This window comes from Panthera onca, chromosome A2, assembly GCF_046562875.1.
Source record: "Panthera onca isolate mPanOnc1 chromosome A2, mPanOnc1 haplotype 2, whole genome shotgun sequence".
In the NCBI taxonomy this organism is placed as follows: Eukaryota; Metazoa; Chordata; class Mammalia; order Carnivora; family Felidae; genus Panthera; species Panthera onca.
The window spans coordinates 86,327,857-86,353,121 of NC_138340.1; the positions used below are offsets into that span (position 1 = coordinate 86,327,857).

The 25,265-nt window shown below is 34.6% G+C and overlaps 1 protein-coding gene and 1 pseudogene across 9 annotated transcripts in view; one reads left to right on the forward strand and one right to left on the reverse strand.

Moving 5' to 3' along the window:
* CACNA2D1 (calcium voltage-gated channel auxiliary subunit alpha2delta 1) overlaps positions 1-25,265 on the reverse strand; it is a 499,516-nt gene that overhangs the window by 156,538 nt on the left and 317,713 nt on the right. For all 9 annotated transcript variants that reach the window (XM_060632338.3, XM_078442515.2, XM_060632340.3 and 6 more), the window contains one exon: positions 21,379-21,508. In XM_060632338.3, coding sequence (XP_060488321.1) covers positions 21,379-21,508 — 130 coding nt within the window. The remainder of the gene's footprint in view (positions 1-21,378; positions 21,509-25,265) is intronic.
* On the forward strand, positions 11,773-11,903 carry LOC132680019 (U4 spliceosomal RNA; annotated as a pseudogene).

The window sequence follows — 25,265 nt, forward strand, 5'->3', positions numbered from 1 at the left end:
GATCAACTGCTTTTAACATAGATGATTTGAAGAGCCAATATCACACCATAGCCCAGTTTTTAGGAAGCCCTTTAAATCAACCAATATTTCTAAGAAGGTTTCTATTAAGTATCTACCAATTTTTCTGCTCCATTTCTTAATCACCTGATTTTCTATCAAACACATCTAACAAACACTTAGTGAAATCCTATTCTGCGTCAGGCACTAAGTGAAGCTCATGGGCAGAAGCTGGCAAATTTTCTTCCTGAAGGACCAGATAGGAAATATTTTTAGGTCTATGACCTACACGGTCTCTGTCACAACTACTCACATTCAAACTGTGGGAAAAAGCAATCAGAGCCAACACATTAACAAATGGATGTGACTGTGTTCCAATAAAACTTAATTTAAAAGGCTAAAATTAAAAAAAGATAAGAAATAACAAGTTTTGAAGAAGATGTGGAGGAAAGGAAGCATTGTATCCGTTGATAGGAATGTTAAATTGCTATAGGGACTACAGAAAACAATAGGAGACCCCTCAAAAAATTAAAAATAGAAATCCATATGATCCAATAATTCCACTTTTGGATATTTACCTTAAAAAATTAGTAACACTAATTCAAAAAGATACATGCACTCATGTTTATTGCAGCATTACTTATAGTAGCCAAGATATGGAAAAAACCTAAGTGTCCACCAGTAGACAAATGGATAAATAAGATGTGGTACACACACACACACACAAACACACACACACACACACACACATAATAGAGTATTATACAGTTATAAAAAAAAAAGGATGCAATCTTGTCACTGGAGACAACATGGATGGACCTAAAGGATATTATGCTAAATGAATTAATTCAGACTGAGAAGGACAAATACCCTATGATTTCACTCCAAAATAGTACCTAAAAATAAATCAATAAACAAAAAACGTAATCAGACTTATAAATACAGAGAACAAACCAATGGCTCCCAGAAGGGAGGGAGAGGGGGACTCGGAAAATTGGATGAAGGGCAGAGGGAGATATAAGCTCCCAATTATGGAATGAATAAGTCACGGGAATAAAAAAACACAGCATGATGAATACAGTCAATGAAATTATAACAGTGAGGTATGGAAGAGTGTTAGGTACACTAGAGTGAACCTAACGATGTATAAACTGGTCAAATCATTATGTTGTACACCTGAAACTAATTTAATATTGCGTGTCAACTAGACTCAAATAAAAATAGAAAAATAGATATAACTTTATTTACAAAAATAAGTAGTAGGGCAGTGGGTTATAGTTAGCCAACACTTTCTTCAGAGCTACAGGGTCATCCAGTCAGGCCTTCTAACATCCTAGGGGAAGTGACACACAGTAAACCTGAATAAGTAATAACCTATCAGTGTTGTTTAGTGCTCTTTAAATAATTAAAACGGGGATGTCATAGAGACGGAGTAGGTGGCTACTTTACATCAGGCTTTGAGTAATATTCGGTCTGAAGAAATATTTTAAGCTGAGACATGAAAGACAAAGAACTCTCCATAAAGCATTCTATGAAAACAATAGATACTAATGATACTGACAAGTTGGAAATTCAGATGGCAATAGAATGGCTTTATGATCTAGTACGATGTTTCAAGGAGAAAAACTCACAGTTTCCTGTAACACTAAAATATCCAAACAATTACATAAGGCACAAAGGAATATATGACAGATTAAAAATGATTTGGGCACTTTTATTGTAATAAATGAAATCCTAGAGAGGGGAAGGTCTAATTCCAGCACTGTATTCAATCATTCAAAAAACATTTATTAATAAACCTTGACTAGGCTTTTGGAATTAAAATAAAAAAAAATTGTGAAAATTCTTCTCCAGTTGCTCTAAATCTGATAGAGAAGACAGAGAGACAAATCAAAGCATCTTAGATCAAAATTTGCTTCTGCATCACAGACTCTAGCAACAGCCAACTTGCCTATGAAGCTAAGTATATGTTTAGAGACTCAGAGGAGGGTGTGGTGGTCACTCAAGAGTTCCTGGAGCAGGTGGCACACAGATTTTTTTTTTTTCTATTTGTTTTGAGAGAGAGAGACAGAGGACGAGCAGGGCAGGGGCAGATAGAGGGGAAGACACAGAATCTGAAGCAGGATCCAGGCCATGAGCTGTCAGCACAGAGCCCGACACAGGGCTAAAACCCATGAACTGTGAGATCATGACCTGTTGCTTAAACGACTGAGCCACCCAGGCACCCCAAGTGGCACACAAGATTTAAAAGAGGAATGGAGAGGTGGTAGGAAGGCTGGGTGGCTGATTCAGGGAATACCCTGTGAAGGACACAGAAGTCTTGTCTGTTTTTGTTTTTGTTTTATTTTCTTTTTTAAAAAGGCATTCCAGGCGGTGGATGTTATTCAAAATGGTTGAATGAAAGAGGCATGTGGGACAACAGTGGCAGGAATAGGATTAGGGACACACTGCTAGGATGATCCAGAACACTAACAACAAAATATATTTATTCTGAGAATTATAGAGACCTATAAGCTGAAGTGCAAAATAAACATATTGGCACTTAATACTTCCCTCAGAAGCTATTATGAAGACTGTGCATTGGAAGCAAGACAGATGAAAATGGAGAAGATAAGATAGAAAGCTAGTATCATCAAGCCAGTGAGGAGTAACAATAGACTAAAGCAAAAAATGAAAATAAAAATAAATAAAAACAAAAAGTGGTGGACCTGGGGAATTGTAAGGAGATTTAAAAGATGATTAGGAGAAATAATCTGCAGATCAAAGTGACATGATGGGAAAAGGGTAAAAAGGAGTCCTGGCTTTCTGTCTTGGGCCCAAATATCACTATTTACAAAGATATGAATATTAAGTCAGGGGGTATATTTGGGGACAAGCATGATGCATTCAATTTTAAGCATAATGGGGGGCAGTGCCTGTGAGATACCATTAAAAAGGGTTATTCAGGAGGCAAATAGAGAAATGAATCTGTACCTTAGCTATGATATCTACATGGAAGAATCAGATTGGGGAGTCACTGTTTCAATAACAATGAGACCATCAGTTTGAATGAAGTTAGTTATTGACATCAAGAAGCTCTATTGGTCCTTAAGTATCAAAGAAGCTTTACTTCGCAAAGAGAGACTCCCAAAAGGAAACAACGTGGACCTAACTCTGATAAACAAGAACATCTTTCCCCATTAAAATAATCAGTGGGCAGAAGGCTTTATTCTCTCTTGTTTTCATTTACCAAAAAAGCAAAATGTGCCTTTCAAGTATGATTTTCACATCTGCATTAAATAAATGCACCAAATACAAATTCGACATATCAATGAATGCCTCACAGTCCATCAAGAGATAATGTAAAGATACTGAAACCAATAAAAACCTATTATCTTCTAACCCAGTTTTTTTTTTAAATGTTGCTTTTAAAAATAGTTATTCACTTAAATCAAGTACGCAGGGATACAATGGCTGCACCTCTTGTATGTATAACACTTCAACTAAGACTCGCTGTGCACTGGGAGAAGAAGCAATTTCCCTTCTGTCTCCCTTGGAATGATGAGGTAATCTATTGTGCCTTTACACTTACTGAGCCTCAGGAGACTGAGGCTTGATGATTACACGGGCTTGTACGACCATCAAGTTCTACCACAGGAGTCGTACATGTATTATAATGACGCTTCAAATTGCCGAACATGCTCTTCTCACCATCACTGTGTGGCTCTCTTCCGCAATTCACTCACAACCTTTGACTTCCAGAAATGATGTAAATCTGCATCAGCTGTGAATGCATGAACGCCAACCACCCTTATTCCTCAGAAGGCAAGAGTGGCGGGATTTAATTACTTAGAAACATATTACATTTTTGTTCCAAAAAAGCCAAATTTCAATCAACCTTTCAGTAAAACTTCCTATCAGGAGGTAACAAACGGATCAATACTTTTTAAATTTCCATTTCATAAAACCCCAAATTAGGCGCAGGTTAAGAAGTAATAAACTCCATTTGATCTTAAACACACAGTTACCATTCTGATATAGACACTGATGGCTTACTGAAATGTATTTTCTATGATATTAATCTTATTCATGTTTTTTAAAAGAAGCCTATACTTTCTTGTCACTTTGTGTTCCATATCAAACTGATGGAAGCCAGAATCTTTTATATTATTTGTTAGTTTCTCTGGCCTTCCAAATCAATCTGAAGGAAAGGCTTTTCATTTCTTTGATTCAACTGAAATTCTCTTATATTTATTCTATTAAAGTATCAATCTCCCACTTTCTTCCCCTTTTATCTGCTATTCCTAAATGTGACAATGTCAACAATTTGTGTTTAAAAACAAAAGCTTGTGCATAAAAAAATACACAAAGATTAATGGAACAGAAGAGGGAGCCCAGCAATAAACTCAAGCATATATGGTCAATTAATTTATGGTAAAGGAGGTAAAATTTTACAGTGGGGAATGAATCGCTCTTAAGCAAATACTGTTGGAAATACTAGATAGCTATATGCAAAAAGAATAAAACAACCAGTATCTTACACAATACACAAAAACTAACTCAAAATATGAATTAAAGACCTGAATGTAAAATTTCAATTAATGAAACTCCTAAAAGAATACACAGGCGGTGAGCTGCTTGATATTGGTCTCAGCAACAATTTTTTGGATCTGACTCCAAAGGCAAGAGCAACAAAAGCAGAAACAAACAGGACTACATCAAACTAAAAAGCTTCTGAACCGTGAAGGAAATCATCATTTTACTGAATGCAAGAACTTATTTGAAAATCATATTTGAAAATAATATCCAAACACTTAAAGAACTCATACCACCCAATAACATCAGAAAGAAAGAAAGAAAGAAAGAAAGAAAGAAAGAAAGAATCCAGTTAAAATGCAGAAGACCTAAATAGCCATTTTTCCAAACAAGACATGCAGATGGCCAACAGAGCCATGAAAAGATGTTCAACATCGCTACTCATCAGGGAAATTCAAATCAAAACCACAATAAGGTATCACCTCACACTAATCAGAATGTCAAGTATCAAAAAGACAATAAATAAATGTTAGTGAGAAAAGATAGAAACTATTTAACACCCTATGAGTAAAATATACCTCAATCCCGAGATATGTATTGTTAATTCTACGCATTCCGTTAGAATTGGCTTATGGTAGCAAAATATTTTGTTTATCATTGTATGTTTAGTAAACTCAACTGAACTTCAAAGATTGAAACCTGCAGAACTCTGGAATATATCATTTATTACATAAAAGGAGACTGCAAATTAAAAGCAATGTTCTTCTGTTAAGTTTCTCAGGATCCACATAAGAGTGAAAACATATGGTATCTGTCTTTCTCTGTATCACTTATTTCACTTAGCATAACACTCTCCAGTTCCATCCACGTTGCTACAAAAGGCCATATTTCATTCTTTCTCATTGCCAAATAGTATTCCATTGTGTAAATAAACCACAAGACCATGGGGTAGGGGAAGGAAAAAAAAAAAAAAAAAAAAGAGAGAGAGGGAGGGAGCCAAACCATAAGAGACTCTTAAAAACTGAGAATAATAAAAAAAAAAAAAAAAAAAAAAAACTGAGAATAAACTGAGGGTTGATGGGGGATGGGTGGGAGGGGAAAGTGGGTGATGGGCATTGAGGAGGGCATCTGTTGGGATGAGCACTGGGTGTCGTGTGGAAACCAATGTGACAATAAATTTCATATTGAAAATAAATAAAACAACATTCTTCACATAGAGGGAGACAAACCATGAGAGACTCTTCAATACAGAGGAAAAAAATGAGGGTTGCTGGTGGGGTGCTAGGTGTGGGGAAGTGCTGAAGGGGTGAGGGGCATTAAGAAGGACACTGGTTGGGATGAGCACTGGGTGTTACATGTAAGTGATGAATCACTAAATTCTATTCCTGAAGAAATTACATAATTTGAAAAGAAAAAAAACAAAAAAAAACAATGTTCTTCAAAGAAAATGTACTTTCAAAGTTTCAGCTCACAATCTACTCATTAAAATACTAAAACCTATCTCGAAATTTGTTGAAGTTCATGTTCACAAGCTACTCACAATACTGTAATAACTTTGACCAAAGAGCTATAAAAAGAAACTAATCGATGAATTCTTAGTTCACTGATATTAGAATAATTCTACAATTGATTGTTTTCTTAAATATTAAAACAGTGATTTCTTTTAACTCAAAAAATGATTGAAAAAGAGGATGTGTATATGTGCTCAATACCATGTTGAAAACTTCTATTGGTGATGGTATTTCCATTAGATTAAGGTTAAAATAATATATACCTGTTTTCCTAGGAAAATGAGGGCTGCTGATATAGCAGGATAGTTTTCTTGAGCTTATTTATTTTGAGAGAGAGTGAAAGAGAGAGAGGGAGACAGGCACCCTGTGCATGAGTGGGGGAGGGACAGAGAGTTAGGGAGAGAGAATCCCAAACAGGCACCATGCTGTCAGAGCACTTGATCTAACCAACTGTGAGATCATGACTTGAGCCAAAAACAAGAACCAGAAATTTAAGTGATGGAGCCATCCAGGCGCCCCAAGATAGATTTTGTTTTAACAAATCATCTAACAATGATCTACTTATTTTATATGCTCTCTTTTCATTCTCTTAACAGTCCTTTGAGGTAAGTACTATGATATGCTTTATAATATTCTCACAAATGCCAAGTTTATTATATTTGTGTTTAAAGATGGCTTATTTGAACATTCACTAGACTATTGTCCTTTTCCTCTCATAATTTTAAACATTTCCTACCTCTTAATTTTTTCTTTTTGCTATCATCTTCCATCTCTGTCAAAGGCCCATACTCCACCACTAGAGGATTTCTTCCTCAATTTTTCTACTTTGGAAATCTTTCAAAATTTTTCATGAGAATAAATACTACACAATAAATTTAGACTTATATGATTTTAACAGTAGGACTTGGTTTATAAAACAGACTGTAATAGAGTAAAATACAAGTGAGTATGAGCAGTGACTTCACTACAATTGAAATAAATAGCATTCTGCAATAAGATGATTATATACCTAATACCTGAATGGTCTTTAAAATTATAGAGGGCTGTCATTCAATTTTATCAATCAGATACTTGACAAAAGCTTCTATTTCTCAAACATTTTTAAAGATCCTTATCCTGAATAATATTTTAAGTTGATGACAAACATTTTGGCCCTTTCAGGAATTATTTTTCAAACAGCTATAAATCCTTTAGAAATAAGTGTGATGGAAAAATTTGGCTGTTTTTTAATATGGTAATTGTATTTTATTCCCTAGACTAGAAAACTTGAATTCAAGCTAAATACAAAAAGGAATTTTAAGATCCAAATACCAGAAATAACTAATATATATGCAAAATTATTGCATAAAAGTTGTTTACATTTAGAAAGAAAGGAGAAAACGTTTTTATAGAAGAAAGATGTTATTTTAAATTTGAGAATACAAAAACTTCAAATAATAAATGACAAAAACACAGAGAATAAAAGATTTCTTCCATTAACCTTTCTATTAGAAATGGAAAAAGGTGGCGTACATGTACTAAAAAATTATTTAAACACTAGATTTTCTTGTCATTTGTTTCTTCGCTTTAGGGTGGAGCGGATAAGAAAAAAAAAGTCAAAAAATTAGATGATTCTGGAAAGGGGTTGTTCTTCTATGGGTCAAGTATGCCCTCTGATTTACAAAACATAAAAATTCAATAGACAAGTCATTTCAAGTATTAAAGATACAAAATTAGCTTCTTTCATAATAAAGCCTTCCTGTGTAAATCTTTGTGTAAATCTCCTGGCAGTGGGGGGGGGGGGGGGGGAGAGGCGGGGGAAGGTCATAAGTTCTATATCCCCCCTGACCTAATCACTGCTGTTAATTTCCAAACGATAGGCAGTGATTATAAACAAAGTAGAGAAACAAATGGTCTTCATAGGCTGAAAGGGTAGTAATGAAATATTTCTTCAGTTGTGTTCCAGACTGGGAGAATATGCGACAAAGGACCCCAAGTGTCCATGGGAGCTAATAAGGAACTTCTCAGTTTCCAGTTACTATGATTCACAAGAAACAAAATAAAAACAACTCGTACACGGGAATAAACCAAATAGCAAGAACTTTGCTACTTCCTTTACAATGCTATATACCTTAAGGAATATTTTTCTAAAAGTTTCATATATTATTCATTAAATTAAAATTGTTTATGACTTGGTTTGCTCTACTGACAGTAAGTATTGACTAAATCCAATCTCAATTCTTGTGTTGCTCATAGCCCCTTAACTTTTAAAATATCATCTTTGTATCTGGAGACAAAAGAGTCTTGGAATCTTTAATCCATTCAAAATCTTTCTTTTTTAATAGGATTTTAGAAAGATCTTTTAAATGCCTTTTTATATCTAGGGAGAAATCTGCTAAGATTTTATACATGAAGCAAAATGCCAGATGATTAAAAAATTCTCATCTCAAATTCCAGACCTCCATTTTCTCTCCAATTGTCAATCCCTTTTTCATTTGCCGTGAACACTACTGTCAGTCTGTTTGGAAAGCTTTTCTAATTTAAGATTTCATTATCTCTCTTCTTCAACCTTTGAATGGCCTGTCACTGGTTATACCCATCATAAAAAGCTAGCCAAGTACTTCTGATTTCCAGCTATCAAATTTACAGAGGAACTGAATTGTATCCACATCTTTTCATGCCTTCCTTCTATGTTGCTTCTCAAATTTCTTTTTAGAAACAAAGAGACAGTGAATTTTTATTTGTAGTTCCCACTAAACAGTAAGCAAAAGGGGAGCAATAATTGTACACTTTACAATACTTCACAAACTCCTGGATATTCTGTTCATTAATAAACAAAAAATTCACATTATTTTAACAGAGATCACAATAAAATGTGAAAAAAACAAATACAAATTAAGGACATTTAACAAATATGTTGTATAATATCTCTCCCTTAAAAAAGGACACTGAGAAATAAACACCAGCTCTGAAATAAGTTATGGGAAAATCTAGGATATTCCTTAGTGAGGTACATGCACGCTAGACTGAGTGCTGGGATTTACGTGATCTAAACATGGGTGCCAGCCTTATTGGATGGGATACATTAATTCGGTATCAAAATTAACCATGTTTGTTGACAAAAAAAATTTTTAAACGATTTTCTAAGTACTCAGAGAGAACTTAGAGAACATTATTCATATAGCTCCTAAGAACCACAGGATTTTCATTTGGCCAAATACATACCAACGGGAGAAAAAATTTGTAATGAAATACAGTACAAGAGACATACGCTACAACATTATGAACTATCCAACACTGTATGCCCAAACTGTGACTGACTTGGTAACATCTGCTAAGACTGGCATGCATGAAGTATGTAGGATTCTCCTACAGTACCTTAGGTGATTCTGGGGAGGCAAATCTAAAATGCTTCTCAGGGTTATGGAAGCAACTAGCTCTAAGTTTTCTCATTGTATAAAAGAGGTGTGTCTACAGAGTCAAAGGAACCCAGGAAGAAATGTCTCAATAACCCATAAAATGTCTTCCCAAAACAGAGTCAGTTTAAATTATCTACAAGACCCATTATCTATCCAGCCCTGCCCTAAGCCACCCAGGCCAGAAACAAGCATCTTCTTCTTTCCCTTCCCTTCCTTGTTTGTACCTAGTGGATGTTAAATTCAGAGAGCTGCTGGAAAATGCCCTACCCTCTCAGCCCCTTTTCTAGGGTAGGCTTTCATTAGCTGTAATCTAGGGTAAGGAAGAAGAGTTAGTAAATGCTAAGTCAAATTCGGAATTTCGACTATTAGGGGAGAAAACACATTTACATTTCTGAATTGAAAGTTTTAAACCTGTTTATGACCTAAAGTGACCAAGGCCACTTTATTATTATAAAGTCACCAGGAAAGTCACCTTTATCCACAGTCATTCACTGAAAAAGGGTAGAAGGCTAACAAAATAAAGTTAGATTTTCACAACAAACTACATGTTACACTTGTACAATGAAATTATTCATACAGAACAAAGTGAGTTATACATCTTATCTGAAGTATTGTGCCCACTTGTCATTCATACAAAATTTTCTGAATAAAGAGATTAAGTAAATTAAATAAAATATACACTCGTGAGACACTGATATTATATAGTCATATAAAATGGAAACTAGTGGGTAAAACTACTTAAGTTTTGTTTAGAACATGCCAGAAAAATTCTGCTGGAAATAATGAGTAGTTGTCAATAACACGGTAGGTAATATGGACACAACCACTATTATATAGGTTTATATTAAAGAAGTGAGTGAACCTTGCAATAGAAGTTATCTCGAGAGCTAATTTACAACTTTATTTTTAATGAGATCTAGGAACTTTAAAATTCCAAATATCATTATGGGTTAAAATATCCCTCAGGTTCAATAAAGGGGCTGAGATGCTTTGCAAATTGAACCAAGAACAGAGTGTTCAAAATTTAATCCATTTGTAGTGTGCGCAGAATATTATCTTCACAGACTGATAAAAACAAAAACAAAAACAAAGCAATTTGTCAGCACCATCTTGGACACTGGGGACCATGATCAAATGACTAGACAATCAGGTTGTTACAATATTCTCTTTTAAATGTGACAAAACAAAAAGCAAGCAAAACCACACTTCAGTAACCATAAATTTCAACCTTTATATCTACAAAGCCTGCATATCCACTAAATAACTTAGGGAATTTGCCATGATCAATCTAATTGTTGCTAGAGATGCTTAGAATTGCAAATTCATTGTCTTTCCAATCAAGCCTATTTTTCTATGGAGTTCGGTGAACATTAATTGGTTTCCAGAGCATAAGTGTTTCAAGGGAAAGTACAGAAATCACGATTCTGAATTAAAATGAAAAAAAGGGGGGCCCTGTAAATCCAAATATAGCAGCCAAATATTTCTAAATCGTTATATTTCAGTACAAAGTGTGAAATATCCAACTTAACTTTTTCATGGCATCTCTTTTATTCTTTTAAGCCCTGAGTAGCTTGTTTTATTTATTCTTTTAAATGCTGAGTTTCAGACAATCACAGTTTTTTCTTGGCAAATAAATTTGTGTTCAAGTCAGCCCTGATGGCCATAACAAAATACCATCCGCTGGGTGGCTTAAATGAGAAATTTATTGTCTCACAGTTTTGGAGGCTGGGAAATCCAAGATCAAGGTGATAGACTTTTTGATTTCTTGTGAAAGGATTGTTTCCAAGCTTGTAAACAGCTACCTTCTCTTATGTCCTCACATGACCTTTTCCCTGTGTGTGCATGTAAGAACCTCTTCTTCTAAGGCTACCAATCCTCTAAGATTAGAGCCCCACCCTCTGGAAAAGGCTCATCTTACCTTCATTACCTCCTACCAGACCCTATCTGATATACAGTCATGTTGGGGGTTAGGATATCAACGTATGAATTTTGGGGTAACACAATTTAGTCCATAGCAATTTAAAAAATCTGTAACTGTTATTACTAATTGTTTTGTTACTCCACAGTCTTAAATGAGTGACAGGATTAGTATTTGTACGATCAGAATACTATAGGCTTGGCCTTTGGGTTTACCTGTGATTTACATTTTGCCAACAGAAAACTGAATACTATATCACTATCTATGAAAGACATGTATTTCAGAAACACCATGAGAAAAGGGCAATAGAGTACAAACTCTACCTGAAAGGAACTGAGTCTCCTTATGACATACTTATTAAATATGATCAAATTACCCTATCCTGAAATCTACATTTTGTACTTCAGGCATGTCCTCAAAAAGTCTTTTTTTAAGCTTTGCGCAGTGGCAGTATCGTAGCCAATGAGGTTTATCCGAGGCGCGATTATTGCTAATTGAAAACTTTTCCCAAAAAGTCTTTTTTAAGGAGTACTTACGATTTCAAAGCTCTACTCCTAATGAGGACCAAGGCTAATTATCTAAGCTAATCTTTTTTTTTTTTTTCTTTTTTACAATGGATGTTTTCTTTGTTACAAAATGAAATATATTTTTTAGGGGTATCCTTATCAGATTTCTGATTCCATGACTGAGAAAGAACATTTTAGAAGGAACAAAAGCTACTTATTTATATTATGACCATAGTAACATTTTACTGACCGCTCTTTCAAAACATTTACTTTTGTAGTCTTTCAACACACAACTCTGGAGTATGGAATGATGCAACCTCCAGAATTGCAGGAAAAAATACATTTTACGTTAATATACACATTATTATGTATATTTATGAATTAGCTAAAACAAAACATAAAATAAACCACGTATTACTGCTAAAAACATTCTGTATTATTTTATCTTTACACAAATTTAAATTTGTGATAAATACCACCTCTGAAGCAGTAACTCTGAAAAAAAAACCCAACAGATTAGAAGTGATGGTAATTTCTCTACAGTCCTTAATCACCAGAGCACTAGGGTGCATTGAGAAATCTCATCTTGGTGGGGACGGTCAATATGGATGCTCTCAAGTCAGGTCATGGTAGACTAACCAGAAATTTTAACAAGAATGAGTTACCATCCTACAAAATTTAGACTAATTAATTGAAAGCTTGTTTTGATCTCTAATATGTGATTATTGATTCTAACAGTTAAAACATTAACTTAAAATTATTTTTAATCATAAAAACTTAAATCTGATATACTTTAGAGTGATAACATATGTTAATAATTTGAATCCCTAAAAAAATGATACCTTTGTATTCAGCTTTGTATTACTTTGCTCTTTTGGGATATTAAACATAGGAATATGGAAGCATTTCCTATTTGACAGACTCCTAACATTATTTGCCACATATAATTCCCACCATAACCAAGTGAAGTATATTATTTTGTTTTGAGATGAAGAATTTGAACAAGTAATTCAATGGTAGGCATCCACTTCTCTTAGTCTCTGTATTCTTGTCCATGAATCACAACTGAAGCTCAGTGAAATGAATGCTTACTTTACACTTACCCATGATTACACATAGTGTTTAGAATTCTGGTATTTGAAGGTTAAGACCATTTTTTAATGATTTTAATGCTTATTTATTTATTTATTGAGAAAGACAGCGAGAACGAGCGCGCATAAATAGGTGAGGGGCAGACAGGAGACACAGAATCTGTAGCAGGCTCCAGGCTCTAAGCTGTCAGCACAGAGCCTGATGCAGGGCTCAAACTCATGAACCCTGAGATAATGACCTGAGCCAAAATCGGATGCTTAACTGAGCCACCCAGGCACCCCCAAACTATTTTTTCTACTAATATAAAATAATTAGATTAAATGAGAATAATCATCAAAATCACCAATCGTATAAAATCTGAGTCAATTACAATAATCACTAAAAAAATTATGAGCTTGGAAAAAATAATGGGATGTTAATACAAAGTACATTCTTTTTGGAAAAAATATGCTGAAAAATATTCTCATGTTCATTGTCTAGATTTCAGATATAATCTAAAATTTTTAATGGTCTTATATGGACTATGATAGAGTTCTCATAATATTTTCTTATTATTGCTAATAATCAAGAAATGACTTACTATTATCTATAAGTAGCCTTCTTACTAAAATAAGACTTCATTTCCTCAAAAGCTTTTAAGTTCCTTCCCTTAAAATTCTTACACAATTTTGACTGTATACTTCCAGTATTTATAGCTTATCTCCAATCTTGTCTTACTGAGGTGAGTGCACTCTCCAATGTCATGTTGTACATAGCAGCCAAGATGACAGGCATCCATTCCTACATTATTCTTAACTTAAAAGAGACTAATAATATACTGACGTCTGCTATGACCTTCCAGTTGATAGGTTTCGGAAAATTATGAAAATAACTTCCATGTCTAGTATGTGGAGAATTTTTGGTGCTGGCAGTGGTATTTTGATTACATTTTAATAAAAATAGGCCTAAGGGGCACCTGGGTGTTTCAGGTGGTCGAGCATCCAACTTTGGCTCAGGTTGTGATCTCACCATTTGTGAGTGTGAGCCCCAAGTTGGGCTCACTGCTGTCAGCACAGCGCTTCGGATCTTCTGTCCCCTCATTATCTCTCCCCCATTCGCACTCTTTCAAAATTGTAAATAAATAAATAAATAGACAGATAGATAAATAAAGGCCTAAGACTTTATGGAATGCTTAATATGCATCAATTGATATATTATATAACACTATCAGACATCTAAGCCATGTATTTTGTCATCATGCATTATTCTTCATCACTACTTGGTAAATGTTTTCTTTTGAATGTAAAATTATTCATGAGACTGTACTATTATCTTTTTTTTTTTTTTACTTCTTTTTTGTGCAATTTTTATTTTGTATAAGCAGTCACATGGTTTAATACTCTTTTCATATATTAATGTGTTCTAGTAACCTTTTTTAAACTTCCAAGCATTTATTCCTCAAAAGTTTTATAGAAAGGATACAGCCTGAAGTATTATCTTTGGCCAGAAACTTGAATAGGTTTCCAATTTATTCTATAATTAGCCTACCACTGACTCCATGTGGGTCACCACCATCCATTTTCTTACACTTTATAATACTTTGTTATAGGGGTGCCTGGATGGCTCATTCATTTAAGTGTCTGACTCAATTTTGGCTGAGGTCATGATCTTGCAGTTAGTGAGTTCAAGCCCCACATCAGGCTCTGCACTGATAGTGTGGAGCCTGCTTATAATTCTCTCTCTCTCCCCCCCTCTCTCTGTGCCCCTCCCCAGCTCACTCTCTCCTTCTCTTTCAAAACAAATAAGTAAACTTTATTATAAAGTAAAAACTTGGATTGAGAGTATCTTGTTCTGTGAGTATTCTGCAAGATGAACAAACGTGTATAATAAATTTTAACTTGATGAAAGAGTGATGTCTTGCAATGTATCAATGCAATACGGCAATGTCTTGCCAAACGTCATATGATCACAACTGATTCTCTCTCTCTCTCTCTCTCTCTCTCTCTCTCTCTCTCTCTCACTGCAGGATTGTGGGTGATCATCTCTCATGTTCAGGCTGTGGGGGTGTGGCAGAAATCAGTGATGTTTTACAACATTGGAAGGTGCCCACAACTGACCCTAATGTATTTTTTGTCACTTCAAAGCACCTACAGACAGCACTTGGCTTTTCCATACCAAAATAAGCTTATGAATGTTTCGCTTCATTCTAGGTCAGGCTGACTACAGATAAGAGACCTTTTCCTCTGCTGCCTTATTGCCAGTTACATTGAATACAGTATATGACAAGAGTTCATTAATACCCTACTGTAATCACCATCCATGTGAGCATATACAGTGGCCCCCATGCAGAAAAAGATTCCATTGAGCCAAAACATAGCAGTGATTCCATTATAGTGTAAGTCGTCCTACAACTTTCCAACAAGCCTCCTCTCTTTTGTTTCCCTCACACCAGCCACGAAGGTTTTCAAAGTAAGTGCAGGTTAATTTATCTTTCTTTTTGTTTTGTATTTTCTTTCTTATTTTATATTATATTACAGTATTAGAGTCATTTTTCTATGAATATTTTTGGGTTGTGGGATGCATCATCTTTACAACCCTCAGAGCTGTGAAGTCAGACAGCCTTATTTATTCCGAGGATGCCAATCTATTAAAATATTAACTTTCTAAATCTATAAAAGAGTTTAAAACAATGTAAACTATTCAATGTAAACTATTAATCAGCATTCTATAATTACATAATCTCCATATTTGGCAGAGATTAGTTGTCAAGATTTATAAGAGATTGTGAAAAGCTAGTTCTACAATTATCAGCAAAGGGAGGATACCTTTTTCCTCCAATGTTTATATTGGCATCATTTGAGATACTGCAACTATATTTTGAAAGATAAAAGAAATCAACATCAAGATAAATTGCAGGGGAGCGTGTGTCACTCAGTCAGTTAAATGTCCAACTCTTGATTTCGGCACAGGTCATGATCTAACAGTTCATGAGTTCGAGCCCTGCATCCGGCTCTGCACTGATAGTGGGGAGCCTGCTTGAGATTCTCTCTCTCTCTGCCCTTCCCCAACACACACAAACACACACTCACTCACTCACTCACTCTCTGTCAATATTTTAAAAAAGATACATTACAATGCCAGTATTAGTCATTATAAGCAGTTCAATTTAAAGCAAGTATAATTAGTAACGCATAGGAGACTTTAAAAGGCAACACAATTCCTTAAAATTGTGTCTTCTTTTATCAAAATGGATACTCCTTAGTGGTAAAACTTTATTTTTCAATTCCTAAAATGGAAGTAATTTCTTTGCTTACATGACAACGTAAGATTAGGACAAAAGTATGTAGTGCCTGAAAATGTTATGCATCTTGGCGGTTACTATGTTCCCTGTTATTGGATAGTCTTTTAGAACCGTAATAATTTTATAAATAAATATGAATTTCTATTGATAAATGACTATCGAGCATCCTATGAAGACATTCCCTATACTTGCATCTAAAATGATTTAAAAAAATAATAAATTTTTGTGATTAAAACCACATTGTCTAAATAGTCCTTCTTTTCCTAGTTTCTATGTTTGTGTTTTTACCAGCCCAACAGATAAATTAGATCTGAAAATCAAGTATGGTTTCAATGCCCTCTAAAATCTAAGTACCAACCAGTGAAATTCTCAAAAGTGAACACTTTCAGATATGGTTCTAATTAAATGTACCACTCTAAAACTTTAAATATATCAATGAGCAAAGATAATCACATTTCAATTCCTGGGACTTTAAAAAGTAATTGCCTTTGAGAAATTAGAACAGAAGATTCCTTATGAGAATATAGTCACACAACTGTCTTAGTAAAAGAAGTGGCTGTTTCCTTCAGCTAAGCCTTCAATTAAAGTAAGCTTTCACATTTATTAAATTCAGAAACCTAGAACAATCCTGTGAATCTGATAGGTTCTGATGAGCTGCATGAAGAGTCCCAGTAATTATTAAATTTTCAAGATCTTGTTGACATTTCTGATTTTACTCCTGTGTCATTTACTCACACAGTTCATAACATGGGATATGAATTTTAAAAGACTACAGGCCAGGCAAGGTCAGCGTCTTCCTGATGAGATTTCAGCAAAGGAGGAGAAGCCAATATTAAGATAAATGAGACTAACCAAATAATGCAAGACAGAGCTTCTTTTTTTTTTTTTTTTTTTTTTTTTTAATTATGACATATTCCAAAATAGGTCTTAGGATTTCTGAAAACACCTATTTAAATATTTTATCTTATTTTCAAAATCAAAGTATGTTTTATTCCCTGAGACTAATTAAAATAATCTTCTACAGATGTGTACAAATAGTTCATTCTAAATGGGAAAGGAAAACATGAATAAAATTATAACCTCTTTTGTAGAATACTAAAAACAAAACAAAAAACGGTGTACCATGTCACGATATTCTTAAAAAAATTATGGTTAATCTTTGTGTCATTTTTCATGTCTGTTCCAGCATATAAGAGATGAAGACTTAAACTACGTGACTTTAACTAAAACAAAACAAAACAAAATTTCAAATAGAAGAGTAAGAAAGTAAAGATTATCATGCAAAGCGTATTATCTTAACTCCAATGGACAATTCTGTCTCCCAATTCTTACTCCCAAAGTAACAAAGTTAAAATTAACTCAAAAGTAAAATATCAGGAATTTCATTTATCATAGTAGTTAAAAATATAAAGATTGGAATTAGACTTTATTTGAAGTCTGATCCCATTCTTAATAATATGACCTTTCATTCAAGAGTGCTTCAGGGTCCCCTTCTTCAAAATTAACAAAGTTATAGTAAATAAATTAGAGAATACATTTTAAAAGGGAAGCATGGAATCAACCAACTACTAAACTCAAAAAAACAAACAAACAAAAAATAGGTTGTTAGTATTTAACCAGGCCAACGCAACTGTGGAGTCCTTGGACCCCTGTTCACAAAATGCATGCATAAGGTAATTTACTAGCCAGGTGAATTAGGTGCTAATTATCTATGGAAAAATGATAAAAATATTTTTCACGTATTTCTTAAAGATCACCTCATTGAAAAACTAAGGAAAGTGACTTTGTCTTTATTTTTCTGGGTAATCTCCTGAAGAGAAAGCTTTCTCTTATCTTCAGCCTTCTAATAGTATAACAAGAGTCTCTAAGTTGAAGAAAAAGCAAGTTGAAAAGGAATGTGGAAAATCTCATTTGGATGATTTGTTTCTTCATTTCAAGGTATTCAATAGGACTATGGCCCCAAACTGTTAATTATGATTGGCTACAAGAGGTGTGAGTGCTGGCGGCTTCCATTTTGTATGTTAAATAAGTATGCTTTATTAAAATTTGCCACCATGGCATACGATTTTTAGAGGGGAAAAAAACTGTTTTAAAAATGTATAAAGTACAAATATCTTTCCTTGAGTATTTAATGAACAATTTGAGGATTTCTCAATAATCCCTATTAGACAATCTGAACTGCAAGGAAGTTTTCTACAGAGTGGAAAAAAATGGACTGTTTCATAGGAATATAAGTGGGAGAAAGTATGAAGAGCCTCATTTTCTATATATGAAGGGATGGCAAATGGGATGAGAAAGCCACTGAGTACTCAGTGGCGTATAGTGAGTCTATGCCATACTGGATCTGAAATGGTATCTCATGCGTCATCCAGAGCAGGAAGTAAGTTCCAGGCCATATAGAGGCATCTCCTGTGCCATGCACATCAGTAAGTATGCTCAAGCCCTCCTCTTCCCAGCTTATACTAGCCCAGGGTGCCCATGTACTGCAAAGAGCTGTGCAACAGACCAGTGGCTCTGGCTACCATACCAAACGTGGGGGAAGTGGATAGAATCAGGAGTGAGGCAAAGTTCCCCAAAACACGCATCCCACTTCCCCAAACTGCTAGATCCACATGAGATTAAAACCACAATGCTGTTAACCTTATTTTTCTTTCCTTTGGGAATGGCAGCAATCTATGAACTTGCTCAGAGAATCCCTCTTGACTACTGAAACTGGACAAAAAGAAGACTTTCCCTTCAAGACCAAAAGGAATTAAGTAGGCAGGGTTCTATTCATGTCATATTTGTTTCAGTCATAGTAGTGTTTGCGTTAATTTCTTTCACATGCAAGTTTTTCATTTAATACATATTTTAAAGTGTTACAAAGATTATTAAAAACAAAATCACTGACTTTGAGTATCTTCTTGGTATGGATAATGATTTTCAGGAATAAGGAAGGCAATCCCCAAATAGGAGACAACAAAATAGAAACACAATCATGAAAGCTTTCTACCAAACTGAAAACACTCAAGTTGGCCTCAAGTTTCTTCAACACAGTAATACAGGTCAGAAAAACCAGTGCCATGATATCCACAGACAACTGACAGAAAAATATTGTGACTCAAAAGTTCTATATCCAGCCAGTGTGTTCTTCTAATATGAATTCAATAGAAAGATATAATCTTAAAGTAAGATTATTTTGTTGGCATACCCAACAAACAATAGGTGATAAAAAATTTGAAATAAGGTAGATGAAGTAATTTTTTAAAAAAGGGAAACACAATCATATAGCTAAATACTGTCTAAATAGTTGTAATAGTTACAAAATACAGTCATGGGGCACCTGGGTGGCTCAGTCGGTTAAGTGTCCGACTTTGACTCGGATCAAGATCTCAGGGTTTGTGAGTTCGAGCCCCACATCGGGCTCCATGCTGACAGCTCAGAGCCTGGAGCCTGCTTTGCATTCTGTGTCTCTCTCTCTCTGCTCCTCCCCACCTCTCAAAAATACAGTAAAACATAAAAATAAATAAATAAATAAATAAATAAATAAATAAATAAATAAAAATACAGTTGCAAAGATCAAGATATTTCTTTTAAAAAGCACACAGTTAGAAAACTATTTTTACAAAGTACATAATGGTTGAAGTTAAAAAAAAAGTATGTGAACCTAAATCCCAGGTAATTTCTAAAAGGACTTAGAATTAATAGTGCTGGATTGTAAGGGAGTCTGATTATGTTTAATTCTCATGTAACAACAGAAACTACCTAGACAATTCTGTTTCTATGATCAATAGAGAGAAGTCATACATTTAATATCTTCAAACAACTGATAGGAACAATATGTACTTTAAAAATTAAAAACAAACAGAGTGAATAATCTGATCAAGTTGAAATTTATGTTACAAAAAGAACCTTACATGCATTTAAAATGCCCTTTTAAACAATAATCTCACAGGAAATCCAAAGTATAAATTATAACTTATATTATTAATCCCTGTACTTAATTCGCTCTGCTTAAATAAACTTGAATTGTAATAAACAGTAACAAGAAACATTTACATATCACTTACTATACTACTAGGTTGGCACTATTATGAAAACAAGTGTATGAACTTACTTTATCCTCAAATCAGTTTAGTCATTTTACCCTATTTTACAGGTGAGAAAATGCCCTGAAATTTAAAGGATTTACAAAGGAAAAAAAACCAAAAACTGCAAAAATTTAGCTTTGAACTAGGCCATCTGGTCGGAACCCAGAGAGTTCTGGATACCCAATTCAGTCTATAGCCTCTGTAATAAAGGGTAATAGAAGAAACACAGCTTTAAAAATCTCAAATGGTCCTTTCTTCTTACTACTTACTTATGTGGGAAGGCAGAATACAAACTGGTTAGAGAATGGTGAACATGGAGGAACAGAACTAGGAGTGAACAAAGGCCCCGCCTTCTGGGTCATGGGTGGTCCTCAGAGATACAGATTGTACTTGCAGGATTTGTAGTCAGCATTCTCACTCAGGCTCTGCCCTTGTTAATACAGGGTACAAGCGTCCTACCCTGTGTTTTCCTAAGCAACTTACTGCCCTTCCTTTCTCTCGGGGAAGCCTTCTCAAGCAAGTCTTCCATTTCCCGGTTCTCTATTATCATTAGTCTTTCCCTAGCATTTCGTTTCATCTTGAGCCCACCATGTACTGAGAGGGAGATATTTTTTACCTATATCCTAGGGTAAGGGAGACAGACACACACACACACACACACACACACACACACACACACACACACATGATGTGATGAGAAGTGGCAGGTCTAAAATGTATCACTATCTCCCTTTACAGTTTGTCTAGGTATATTTGTATTTGTGCACATTTGTGCTATATAGTTTGTATTTTTAAGAAAATAAATTTATTAGTTTTCAGTTTTCATGGCCCCTGGGAAGGCACAATGACCTATTCAACCAAAGCAGAAGGACATGCCCACTGGATGCATACTCTCCTACAAATATTCACATAGTGCAGCTCTCTGAACGTAAACTGCTAATGGACACCCCATTTCTTCTTTCACAGAGAGTTTACCACGGACTCTTCAATGACATCTCAACAAAATTTGTTCCTTTTCTCCCCCAAACAGGAGATACAAAGGACAGACAAGAGCATGGTATTCCAAGAGTTGTTCAAGTTCTTTTACTTACAGCCCTCATAGATGTCAGTGGGGATATGGACCGCTGCATGTTGATAGGATATCTGTCGTCCAAAATTAGCATCGTCAATAAAAACAGGTTTTATCCTTTGGCTGCCTGGCTCACTCTCATTTTTTTCAGGCTATACCAGAAAAGATAGACAATAAAAAGAATATTAAACTTAAGATAACAAATACTCTCACATTCAGGTCTTCATTTGCCAAAAGTATCATCTTCCAAAAAAAGACATCTACAGGAATATTTCAAAATAGAGTACGATGATGACATCTAACTCACAGACTTAATGTTGTACTCATTTTGCAATACAAATACAAATAATTATGTTGTACAGCTGAAACTGATATGTTATATGTCAAATACATCACAATAAAAAGAATCCAGCTGGAAAAAAACGTTGCAAAAGTAAGTAAAACATAGTACCATGCTGACATGAGACACACAAATTATACTCAGGTATTAACATTAGCTTTATCTTTATATTATTCACATTAAAATATAACTTCTCTCATTTCCTCAATGTTGGAGTCACTCAGGATCATCCTGAGGGGATGAGGGCTTTTTCACATGCAGTATGTATTAAAATGTGCATTTACAGAACAGGATAAATTCCTTTAAATATAACTGAATTAAAATTACCCACTGATATATAGTTCACGGTCTATGCTACTAAATTTATATCATGCAGTTGAGGGTAATTCTTGGTTTGACAACTTATGGTAAACATCTGCAAAAAAGGGAGCAATGAAGGATTCTTTTATATCATGTTCCCTTATTTTTGCAGGTTTTCCAGTTCAATCAATTTTTGTTTTAAAAATAAAGTATACTAGAAAAGATCTGTTATAACTAAGCACAATTAAATCCTAACTACAACCATTTTGTCTCCTGAGGTAGGAGGTAAAGTTCAATCGATAATGATGCAAGAAAAACCCATAGAAATTTAAGTTTGAAGATTAATTTTCTCTCTACTCAAACTAGGCTTTTGATACTGAATTACCTTATTGCCCTCCCCTGGCAGGAAAATGAGAATTTCACTCATTTATCCAAAATGTATCTCTCTAACATTTTTTGTTGCTGTTTTTGTTAATTGCGTTAGATTTTTTTTTTTCCAGGTCAAATATAGGTGTTTTAGACTCTTCCCTGGTTTTAAATTAAGTTCGGACTTCTATTTTCAACTCAGTAGTAGAGTCTGTATTCCGTATTCCAAAGGTAATCTCCTCAAAATGAAAACAAATCACATTTGATTCTTTTTGGCTGCACACTGCAGTGATGCAAAGAATCAACGAAAGACTTAATTGGATGACCAGAAAATTCCCTAAGAAGCCTGGTAGAAAGTACCAACAACATCAAGTCAGCAGGTTTAGAAAGAACTAACTGTATCAAACTTTCCATCCGGGTCTGAACATGTACATGACCAAATAACACATTAGTATGAGATACTTTAACAAACACAGGTGTAATTTTTTTTCTCAACACCGGAAATATTTAGACATACATATGAACAATACGGTCTTTAAAAAAATTGGGGCCCAAAGCTCCCAGTCCAATCTATCATTAGGTAATGAAATCAATTTCACAAGTACTATAAACCAAAATATTTTTAAAATGAACGTTCAAGTTGGTTAGGACCAACTTTACAACAAACCATTTTTTTAAGGGAAGCGTTTAAACTATATATACAAGTACACTCTATATATTACGATGAAGAACTATGTTGTGAAACTTGTGTTTTAGTTATGACTATGTATGTACGTGTAAGTGCACATGTGAATACTGTGATGGAGTATTCTGATGGATTTTACAGAAATCTGTCATTGACAAAAATATTTGGGAACTCATCACTGTTTTTATTTACGCAAAAGCCATGATTAATAACTACCCCATAAGCAAACGGAATATAAAAAAATAAGAGAAGTGCTTCAAGTCTAAAAATTGGCAAAATACTTTCATACAGGAATCATTGATCATACCCTTTTTTACAAGAAGGGTAGGTATGTGTAGAATGACGAAAGGAGAGAGAAGAAACATAAGGAAAATAGAAACCATAGAGCAAAGCGAATTCTGAACCTAACATACCAGCCTTCATTGCAATGGTTATAAAGAATGAAAAGGATAACTGAGATTTGGCCTTAGATTCAACCATGGATTTTAACACATGTGAAAATTCACACTCCATTGTCGGCTCCTGAGAGCTACTGACTTGTGAAAGGGGGCACATTAAAACAAATGATTTTCAATAAGAGGATGAAGGTAAAGAGGACACCAGCGAAAAAATGACATGGCTATTTTTCTCCCCTGAAAATATTCTGAGAAATCTCAACATTTATTTTAAAGCAATGGTTTCTCAGAGTATGGTCCTTGGAGAAGCAGCAGCAATAGCCGCTGAAATTTTTCAAAATGTGTGCTCTCGGGCCCCACCCCAGACGTAATGAGCCAGGGAGGGGCTGAGCAATCTTCAGGGTAACAAACCCTCCAGGTGATTCTGTTACTTGCTAAAATTGGGGCTCCCCTGCTTAAAATATCAACAGTTGCAATTAGGCATTTTTATTTGGAACCTACTCATGAAAAACTTAGGGTTGATTAGTAACAAGCATATTAACAAACACCTATTTTTTTACCCTCCATGTAGAACACAGTTTCATGAGAGGAATGGAAATGGTAGTAGGGGAGTAATACTTGTCAGAAGACATTTCGAAAGACACTAATCCCTCAAGATACTCTAGGGGTCAGTGCCATGCGGACTTAAGTTAGGGAAATGTTGTTCCAGTAAGAGAGTACTAACCTCACTGGCACATCATTAAAGACTCTTGAGAGAGGCCTCACTCCAGAGATTAACCCAGCGTTCCCAAATGTATGCAACCCTGAGATTTTTTTCCATATAATACCACTTACAAAGAACATACTTACAAAATGCCATTGAAAAGCCTATTGGGAACCATGGTGGCCTAGAGATTCGGCTCTATTCCGCTTGCATTAATAACCTCTTGGACTTGAGCCACTCACCATCCCTTGGCCTTCAGTTTTCTGACTTCTAAATAAGTGATGTTGGGCTACAGGTGTTGTGCTAATTTCATTGGGCACATCAGAATCACCTTGGGGAAACTCAGGCCCCACCAATAAAGATGTTGATTACATGAGGAGGATGTCCTTTGAAAGAATCTCTCAGCTGATTCTAATATTCTCTATCTTAAATTCAGATCCTTCAAGCTAAAGAAACTACAGTTATTTTCAGACCTGAAAAAATTATAGTCCCATTTCTATAGTTTTTGAAAATAACACATGATTTTTCATAAGCCTATCTTTCCCAGAAATTTCATTTACATCTATTTCTAGCGAGTTTTACTAGAAATATATGAAGAGTAGAAGGACCAGATGATAGATAATAGACAGATGGATAATGAACTACCTGTGTGAATTAGGGCTGGGAATATATGTGTGCAAGTATTTCATTCAGTCATTTGAGACATATCTGTTGGCAGACTGGAGGAGAGGATTTATTGATATTAATGTTCATAGAAATGTCATTTAGTATCTAAACTACAAATAAGTTCAGTGATCAACAATAGCAAAATGTGATAATAACTGTCACAGATACAATTTTATATTGTTAAGTAATATAAGAGAGTAATTACATTGGGAATACACATATAAACAGTGTACGTTTAAAGATGATTTTACACTTAAAAAGTAAATGTTAAGAAAAAAGGGAGAAAAGGTCTATTATTTTGAGAGAAAGAGAGGTAGAGGGAGAAATGAATGGATGAGTACATAGTAAATGTTAAAAGCACTTCAGTGGTTTTGTAGTTATGCAATATGACTATATCCATGTTTCTGTTCTCTTGTTTTCTAACAATACAATGAACATGCACTGCATTTGTAAT